Raw genomic sequence first — 10145 nt, forward strand, 5'->3', positions numbered from 1 at the left:
TCAAAATATAACTTTTAGTATATTTTAGTATTTTAGTGGTATTTTAATTCGGTATATTTTAATAATAATACCGCACTCTTTTGCTGTCATTATAAATTGTTAACGGGTATCTCACAGTCGAGTACACTCGAGTGTAGCTTTCTTACTTGTTTACTTGTTGCTTTTAAAAACACGCTAATTCCTATTTCCATTTCAGTATGAATATTTCTTTGAGAACGGCATCTTACCGGATGTGGCAGAGTTAAGCGGCGGTGCAGCGGCGCCGAGTCCGGCACAACCGCAGCAGGCGCAGGAGGATCAAACGAGCATGTTGCTGCACAATCTATCGAAGATTGAGCGGATCACGGAGCGCGAGACGCGCACCTCACGATTCATTCCACAGCTGCGAAGGCGGACTCATGGCAAGCGCAGTGCCGTCAACTCGGACACGTATTCCGGCGAGAGTCTACTGGTAAGCGGCAACTCCTCCTCTTCCAACTGCACCACCAACTCCACCACCACCACCACCAACAACACCACCACAACCACCACCTCAACCTCAACCACCACCACAACCTCAACCACCATACGCACCAACAATCAGCGACGAATGCAGCGAAAGGCTGTGCAAAGCATTTGTGATTTTGGCCTAATCCTGCCTGCTGTTCACTTTCAGTCGCTGGACTACGCCAAGGTATCGGCGAGCAGCACCAGCAGCAGCTCGACGCTGCATAGCAGCAAAACGAATACCACATCCACCACAACCACAAGCAAGTTAATCAGTTCATCGTCATCGACATCGACGTCAACCACATCGCAATCGGCGTCGTCGACAGCAAAAGGTTCGTCCTCCACAACGAGCACCAAGAAGCGCAGCACTGGCGGCTTTCTCTCCGGTTCACGCAGCTCCCAGACACGCAAGGCCAGTCTCGACGAGAAGGATTCGGGTAGCGTGGGTTCGGCCAGCAGCACAACAGGCGGCAGCGGCGGCAAGCATGAGAAACAACAACAACAGCAACGCAGCAGCGTTGACATCTCCATACTGCTGACCGACGATGACTCGAGCAGTCGCCTCAGCGATACTGGTAAGTTGTTTGCAAGCAATTGTCGAGGATGCAGTCAGCTAATCGTTGGTTGATTTCATAGGTTCCATGTCGCTGACCACGATTACGGATACTCTCGACAGCAAGCTGCGTAATTTGCGCAGCGGTTCCGAGTCGAACGATGAGAACGGCTCACCTGAATTTCCCAAGAATCGTCGGCACACACTCGGTCAGCCGCTGCACTTGCACTCTGAGAACATTCCTTATGCGGACGAATCGCCGGAGCGTTTGTTTCACACATTTTGCGCTCTGGACGCGCCCCATTCGCTGCTGCTGAGCCGCTCGTGCACCGCCACCAACAGTTTGGGCGGTGACACCAAGGAGGACAAACAGCAGCAGCAGCAACAACAGCTGCAGCAGCTGATGATGAAACCCGTTGTTGCTCCATTGCCCGCGAATTTGCTGAAAGCAGCGCATAAGCTGCAGCATTCGGCCACGGCGCCCATACATCAGGGCAGCTCAACGGCGCCAGCAAGTGGCGCTGCCACGCCCACCGCCGGCACCGGCTCCAGCAGCGCCTCCACGCCGTTGGCCAGCACCCCGAGCTCGCAGACAGCGTCGACGGTGCAACGCAATTCGTACAGCAGCAAGAATCTGCGCTTTAGCAGCTCGCTGGCCTACGAACGGGGCATTGGATGTGGCGTTGGCGCTGGAGCCGGATCCGATGATGATTCGGAGGGTTCGACAACCAGTGATCCGAAGGAGAAACTGCTGATGGCATCGCCATCGTTTTTTCTCGAGCGCTACAATAAAAAGCGACGCGACCATCGACTCTTTCGCAGTGCCAGCTTCAATTGTCGCAACTATTCGACGCGACACATGAGCAACAGCAACTCAACATCATCGTCAGCTGCTGCGGCCGCTGCTGCAGCCGCCTGCTGTTCCCCCACATCGTCGTCGACAGCGTCGTGGGCGCATGCCGCTGCCGCACTGACCAAGGACGAAAAGACTGACATGAATCTGACGAAGAAGCGTCAGATACAAAACAAGCAGAATCGTTCCATTAAACGGCGTCACACAGTCGGCGGACCACACGACTATGCGGCCAATAGTGGCGCTGCGATTCCCAGCGCTAGTGGTGGTCACGATCTGGCCGCCATCAATTACAATCACCACAATCGGCATCATCAGCAGCAGCTGCTGAAATTGGGTGGCGCTGGGGGCGGAGGAGGAGGCGGCGGCGGCACAGAGGAGACAACCACGACGACAACCACAACGACAACAGTGTTGCGTAGATTAGGTGCGCCAGCGGCGAGTGTGAGTGGAGTCAGTGTCAGTGATGCGGCCAATGTGGCGTTGCCCGTCTCGTCGGGCACAAGCTCGAGCAACAATAGCAGCAGCAGCAGCAACAGCGGCAGCAATGCGACCAACAACAACAATAACAACAATTCGCCACTTAGTGATGGCAGCAATGCGAATAGCGCATCATCGAATGTTGGCGGTAGCAACAACCCTGGTGGCAGCAGCTCGAATAACAGCAGCAGCAGCAGCAGCAACACTGGCGTCTCAGCTGGCGATCAGGTATTGGAGGTGGGCATACGTATTAAGAATATCAATCGAGGACGTTACTAAACGTGAGTGCAGCAGTCACAATTAATGCGTTTTGAAATTAAATTACCAACTTCAATTCTTTTGCAGAGCAACACAACACAATAATGAATCAGAGCGAGAGAGGAGTATGGCAGCAAGAGCGAGAGAGCGCGAGAGAATTGTACATACAGAAAATAAGAATATGTTCAAGAAAAAGTATTTATTTACAATGGCAAATCGAAACCTCACATATACACTCAACACACACACACACACACTCAACGTGGGAACAAGAAACACGAAGGAGAAGGAGAATGCGTGGTAGTAATAGATAGAGGGAGACAGATCAAGATAGAGAGGGAGAAAGAGAGATAAAGCTATTTTGTAAAACCTATACACAGTACGGGAAATATGCTTAGCCCATATATATTTGTAAAATAATCATGTTTATACATAAAAAGCAAAGGTATATACACATACATATATGTATTATAGAGATATATACCAGATATAGGTAGAACTTGGCTCAAAAGTTGATATATAATTATTTAAAGAAAACCAATCTACAACATATATACAATAAACCATGCAATGTCGCCTGCCCAGAGAGTGCTTCAAAGGAGACACACACACAGAGACAGACAGACGGACATAATTCGGACTGTATGTAGTTTTGTACCTGTACCTGTCGATGCGATGCTAATGCAATGCAATGGTGATGATGTTATAAGTTGGGTGGTAGCTAGCAGAGCGTGTAGCTGCCGCAGTTGCAGCAGTTTCGGTGCCTTTATTACTTTGCTTTAAAATGTTGTTTGGTGACATGATTTAGGGAACAATGCACAATAGGAAGATGGTTTGTGCAGACGACGACGAAGACCAGTCAATCCATTCTTGGTGGCTGGGCAGCTTAACATCATTGGCCCCATTGCAAAAACAGACAGAGCATAATGTGTGTACTACGTTAACACACAAGAGGAGTAAACTAACTATATACATACATACTACTTGGTGTATTTTGGTGCTCGCGCGGTGTCATTAGTCTAAGAAAATCGACCATGAAATTTGTATTTTGTGTTTTGTGTATTTTGAAATTGTCATAAGTTAACGATAAATGTGTTGAATCCTCTTGGAGTTACATACATAGCAGGCGACAGACAACAAACAAATTATGGTGTAAACACACGGTACGCAACAAATCTTATAAAATTTCCCCCAGATGAGGTTTTTTTTTTGTATTGTATATTATGTTAATGTCAAGTCGACCGCTTATGAGTATCCATTATAAATTATATACTACATACACATACATATATATATATATATATTTAAATATATACACTTACACACATATATATGTATGTTTCATATATCCGATCATTTACTTGAATACCGACCATAAGTCAAAAGGTTTTGGAAACAATGCAGAATGTATTGGATCGAATCGTGTTGAGTTATGGCAAATGTCAAGCTAATGATTGTGCAATTGTATATTTTTTGATATTATCTTAAGTTATATTCAACACGCAAATATTGATGAAAACGAAAATATGAAAAAACGCAAGAGAAAGTTACGCATACATAATTAAATATTAAGTGATTAGAACCTATAGTTGTATATGTAGTTTTATACAAACACCCGCATACGCACACACACACACATGCATATTATATATATTTGTATATAAATGCATGTTTATACACACACTGACACACGTACATAAATATGCATATTGTATAAAACTTTTCTTTGTATATACCATTTATCTTGCTATCTTCTGATACTTTCGATTTGTTTAACTATTATTATTATTATAATTTTCTCCTCTATATATAATTATATAGACATGCTATATACATATATATATATATATATATATATATTATTCTTTTGAAAACCCGTACTTTACTGATATACACATATATTATGTTTTGTTATCGCAGAAACAGATAAAAACTTGTTGCAAAATGTTAGAAACCCAAGCGCGTAACGTTGCTATATATATTATATTATATATTATTACTATTTTTTGTTAGTTTTAGGTAGTTATTTTTTAAAATTGTATTTTTTTTTAATAAATGTGAATTTATAAAAGCAACAATGACGACACAATAAAAGAAGATAATAAGAATACTTGTAAAGCGAACACATGTTTTTTCTTTTGATTCTTTTTTTTTTTGACCCGCCATTTATTTATTTACATTATACATTTGCATAAGAAAATATGTAGTTCAAGTTGTAAACCCCATTGAAGAACATACTATATTGGGAATTAAATGAGCTTATCCAGGAAAGTGTGTATTGTCTTTGATTTTCTCTTCAAATTCGATTTTTTAGCCGGTTGCCGATTCTTATACTACAGAAATTTAAAACATCTGTTATCTGGTTAGTAAATGACATTATTGCATTGAATTGTGTTTATTTCGGCAGACGTTCAACTCCCTAACTGAATCTAAAAATGTATTTTTGTAGGAAATCAAAATTAGTTCAATATCATTTCCTAAACTTCAAATGGCAAAAATGTATTCCGTAATTAACTGCATATTTTTTAAATATATATTCTTGTATTAGAATTTCTTATTTGACTGATGAAACATACAAAAATAAATTCATTAGATACACAAGTAAATTCAGTAATATCTCCAAAACCAAGGAAATATTATTTTCCAAAAAGAAGTATCCAATCATTTGTACATTTATTTGCTACGCTTTAACGATGAAATAACTTAACCATAACGATGATATGTATAATACGATATTTACAAAACAAAATAATGTTATTTAAATGCATTTAAAGCTTGGCTTGTGGTCCAGTGCCCGATATCTTATAAACAAAATGATGAGCCGTATCATAGTGGGGATTGCAGGATTGTCGAACGCGTTTTAGCCACGCACGTATCTTCGGATACTTGATACGTACATCGTAGTCGGCCATGCCTAGTAGAAATTGTATTATTAAATATGGATATAGCTATTAGAATATTGTCGATCTAACTTACGTGTCTGTTCAATTTCGCAAGCAGCAAATATATCGGCTACTGTGAGCGAGGAGCCCGTTAGGAATTCACTTTTGGCCAGCCAAACCTCTTCGATGATATCCAGATTGCGTTCCATATGGATGCGTAATGTCTCGATCTTCGCCTCTGTGGGTGTGCGCCCGGTCAGCAATGGATCAAGCCAGATCGTACGGAAGTAGAGGGCACAAGTCACACGGATCGTGTTGTGCTGCCACTCGAGGAACTCATCGACACGTCCCTGATCCACAAAATACTTGGGATACAGATGCTCGGGGATCTTGCCCTTGGCACTGAGATACCGCAAGATGGCAACACTTTCGGCCAGCTTGTAGCCATTGTCATTGATGCAGGGCACACGCTGAAACCGATTGATGTTGTGCTTGAACTCATCTGTCAGATGTTCACCTGTTCACCGAGAGTGCCAAAGTGCAAAGTCGTATTATGCAGATAATGCGTATCGATTAGATTAACCCAAAAGTTCAACCTACCATTCCGAAGTTGAACAACACAATCCTCATACTGCATGCCGCTTAGCCGAAATATGATAAACAATGCCCGCGAGGGCTGTGACATTAGATCATAATAGAAGCGCAGCGAAGACATCTTTTCAACATCCAGATTTGTTACCTGCCTACGAGTACCTACAAAAGTGCAAGCAGAGTTTAAGTATGCTCCGAATCCGAAAGCATGTAAACAAAACAAATGGTCCAAAGTTCACGCAACTTTACCGATCGATCGATTGATCGATCTGCCGACACTCACCTTAAGCTAAACACTTCCCACAAGCACCGCTCGCTAGCGACTAAACTCAACTGTTCGCGAGTAAGAAGAGCAAAGCTACAAAAGCTTTGTCACTGAGCGGATGAGAAGAATATGGCGATATTTTTTTGCAGAGAGTGAGCGAGTTGCTTATCGAATGGATGAGAGCTTTTACTGTGCCTACTATGTTTAACCCTCGGCGGATGGCAAAGAATTGCGGCAACTAATTGAAGACGATGCGAGCAAATATTTCATTTAATTAAACTTATTTCCTGTGCGTACCGTATTTGATAAAGCTTTCCCGTTCTGTGAAGCTTTGAAAATATGAATGAAAATTCAGACTACGCAATATAGGTAAGTTTATCAGATTTAGTGGGTTAACGTTGTTGTTTGTTCAGTCTTCGACTGATTTGCAAATAAAGACAATTTACAAACAAGTATGAAAAATCAACAACACACTGAAAGAAATTTAATCATATATACATTTTATATTAAGTATACGTAATGTATAGCTGCATTTCGATTTTGAATGCGATTTAAACACTTTCTTTGGTTAAAATTGAAACTTTTTTGAGTAAAATAAAATTCAAATAGTTGTTCAATAAATACTTTCTTGGAACTTGGTTTGAAATTTGAAATATTTTTTTATTAGGCAATTCTTCAGTTGAAATTGAGATTGTTTAAGTAAATTAAATTAATTACAATAAAATGCTGATAATTTGATATGTTCTATGAACTTCAATAATATTTCCCATGGAAAAATCCTTTTTTTATTACAGTTTATTATTCACAACTCATTATTCAATAAGTGTTTCTTTGGAACTTGATATGTTTTATGAACTTTGAAAATATTTCCCATAAAATCATAAATTTTTCTCACAGTCCTACATATTTCTGCACTTAACACAAAAGAATTTACAAGTGAAGTGCATGATCAACATGGTTATCACAATCCATTATAGCATCTACATATGTATGTACATATGTATAAACATTACATACCATGACGGTCACTCTACCATGGGGAATCAATTTACTATTTATAAAACTGCAGTCTATTATAGATAACACAATCTTTGTAAAAACACTTTCCACTTGAACTTTTGACCTTTCACAACAGCATATTTGAATTGAAACCTTACCACGCAATCCTTTCTTCGGCGTAAATGGAACAACGTTGTCCTCATCATTGCTTAGACCAAGTAAACCGGCCAAATGTGACGCCATTTTTGAGTTCGAATTGAGAAGTCAATCAAATCCATTGCTACCCCACCCTTTTATACCACAATAAATTAATCTGGCTTCTTATGACCGCGAAATACAAATAAAACTAAAAATAAGAAAACAAATGTACAAGCTGTTGACTATGTATATTTTCGTATATAATATATAGACTAGTATCGGACATAGCAGCTAAGATAGCAATGGCAAATCAGCTCAGGAAACCAGGTTCTAACCGGTTATCGTATGACTTACTGATATGAGGACGTTTGTTTATGCCATTGCATTGCTCGGTTTCAATTTGTATATCGCTCGATTTTTATATTAGCCGGATCAGCTGATGTATTCCAAAAACAAACCCATGGAAACAGAACTTTACTCGCGCCGTCCGTCATTCATTGCCTGATTATTAAGATTATTCCAAAAGTGAGGTAAACGATTAAGCGAAATTATTGGCCGGATAATAAACTGTGTATATACATGCATATATAGCAATAATATAAATAGTAATGAATGAAAACAAATTTTGCAATATAAATGAGATGAAAGTAGCTCCTTCACTTGTTGCTGTCACATCTATTTTTTTTTTATATTTTCTAATGTATTTTACTTACGTACTTACCTTCCGAACTAAGCTATGTAAATGCGGCGTTTAGAGTTTGACATTTAAAGGTCTTTTTCCAGTTTCAAGCTTTTTACACATTTTTACTGTCAACAGTATTACTAAATATTATCTTTTAAAACCATTGAATGTAATTCTGGTAACGAAAAAGAATGTTCTTGCAAGATCCAAAAGAAATGGGCTAAGATATGGCAAAAAAAAAAAAAGGAAAAAAAAAACAAATGGCGCGCAAAGGCCGCAGTAACAATATTTAATTTTTTAAAGCGCTAATTTAAGTCTTCAATGCAAAAACAAACGACAGATGTTGGCCACTTCAAGACGTTATTAACGGTAAGTCAGCTGGTGAAATACTAGGCGAACAGAAGTGAACAGTAAGCAGAAATACAGGAAGTCACTTAACTTGTGCTGAGTGGGGCAATGACTACTTAAATTTCAGCCTCAAAGTATGCTACAAATAAAGTTTTGCAGCACCAACTTAAAATGTTGAGTTTTCAAATTGCATTGCATACTTTAAGGAGTAAATATTTCAAAATAAACCACAATTTCAAAGGAGTTGCATTACTAGGATCACAAGGACGAACTCCCTCGATTGAATGTCCTTTGGTACGACGATAGCTCTCATCAAATGACTTCGATTGACACAGAACTTGCAAGGATTAGAGCGAATATGGCCGAGATATACCTAATTTTCAGTTCACAAAAAAGTCCTTTTATTTCGAGTCCTGTAAGAACTTTCGTCCTTTTAAGTACGCCAATTAGCTTGTTTTCATAAGAACAATCCTTGCGCCAAGGGACATCCCGATCGTCCTTCAAATGGCCGAGACACAATGTAAAAAAAAAATTTTTGAATTTTAACTGATTTGTTCTTTTTGTCGGTTACTTTTAAATTTTAAATTGGCGCCCAAATGGATGGTGCCACTAATTTAGTAAGTGACGTACTGGAGCTCTACTTGCTGCTAATTTATGTTCTCCTAGTATTTCATTTGCTGACTGTGCAGTTTTTGCCGTCTTCTGTTGCTGTTCTTGACCTCTTAAAGCAGCCGCAAACGGTGAAAAAGTTCCAAGTGAGTAGGTGAAATACCAGGCGAACATAAATGAGCAGCAAGCAAATAAACAGCAAGTGACTTGCTTATTTGGTGGCAGCAATTTTTGATCCTAAAAGTATGCCATAAAATCTTGTATTGCTGTGCTGCACTAATTTAAATACTCATCGCCAACGAAACATAGATGGCGCTACTAAGCAGTTAGTGACAAGGTTGCAAATTGCAATTGAAACTTTATAGCTACTGCTTGTGTGGGATCGTTTTGGGTTTATAAGGGCAATCCTTCTTCGAAAGGACATCTCTTTTTTTGTCGGTATTTTCAATTTTCAAATTCATGATCATCAATTGAGTTATGAGTCTTTTTTCGAAAACAAGCAACTTATCTAAGAATCCAACATTTAGAAATTCATCATATTTCATTTGTTCTAGTTAATTAAAATCTCTCAAATATTTTCATATTTATAATATAAGCAAATACAGTTGAGATATACATACATAATACATAATTAATATACAAACTTAGGTTTGTGAATGTGCATATTCAAGAGGACATATAAGATGAAAACAATAAGATTATAATATGATAAAAGCCGAAAAGATACCACTAAAACTATGTATATTGATTAACAGTTGCTCTTATTAACATTGTTTCGCTTTTTGGCAAATCGATTTATGGTCTCTATCTCAATCCTTCGTTCTGTTTAATACATAACAATATTCATATATGTATAATATAAGGTACTTAATATTAACTGATGTTTGCAGTCAGTTTTCCACTTGGTACATAATTTCCATTTGAATTCTTTTGACAGAATGACTTTGATTATATAAATATATTCATTTTCTTCCAACTATCGGCAACTTTGTGTGTAT

The 10145-nt window shown here is 39.2% G+C and overlaps 2 protein-coding genes across 5 annotated transcripts in view; one reads left to right on the forward strand and one right to left on the reverse strand.

Annotated features, from left to right (window-relative positions):
• Positions 1 to 4479, forward strand: part of LOC117578294 (serine-rich adhesin for platelets) — a 49259-nt gene extending 44780 nt beyond the window's left edge. For 2 of the 3 annotated variants that reach the window (XM_034263734.2, XM_034263733.2), the window contains exons 14-16: positions 197 to 1064; positions 1126 to 2656; positions 2721 to 4479. In XM_034263734.2, the coding sequence (XP_034119625.1) occupies positions 197 to 1064; positions 1126 to 2654 (2397 nt within the window). In that variant the 3' untranslated portion in view covers positions 2655 to 2656; positions 2721 to 4479. The remainder of the gene's footprint in view (positions 1 to 196; positions 1065 to 1125; positions 2657 to 2720) is intronic. The other variant, XM_034263735.2, reaches the window with a different exon arrangement.
• Positions 4480 to 5287: 808 nt separating this feature from the next.
• On the reverse strand, positions 5288 to 7629 carry LOC117567376 (glutathione S-transferase theta-1). 2 transcript variants are annotated; one of them, XM_052008499.1, is made up of 4 exons: positions 7529 to 7629; positions 6116 to 6268; positions 5610 to 6032; positions 5288 to 5547 (listed from the first exon to the last, which is right to left on the reverse strand). In XM_052008499.1, the coding sequence occupies exons 1-4, from the start codon at positions 7611 to 7613 to the stop codon at positions 5402 to 5404; spliced, it is 807 nt and encodes a 268-aa protein (XP_051864459.1). In that variant the 5' UTR covers positions 7614 to 7629; the 3' UTR covers positions 5288 to 5401. The 2 variants fall into 2 exon arrangements, with proteins under 2 accessions (XP_051864459.1, XP_034103215.1); XM_034247324.2 differs by lacking the exon at positions 7529 to 7629 and adding an exon at positions 6390 to 6490.
• Positions 7630 to 10145: the final 2516 nt, after the last annotated feature.

This window comes from Drosophila albomicans, chromosome X, assembly GCF_009650485.2.
Source record: "Drosophila albomicans strain 15112-1751.03 chromosome X, ASM965048v2, whole genome shotgun sequence".
In the NCBI taxonomy this organism is placed as follows: Eukaryota; Metazoa; Arthropoda; class Insecta; order Diptera; family Drosophilidae; genus Drosophila; species Drosophila albomicans.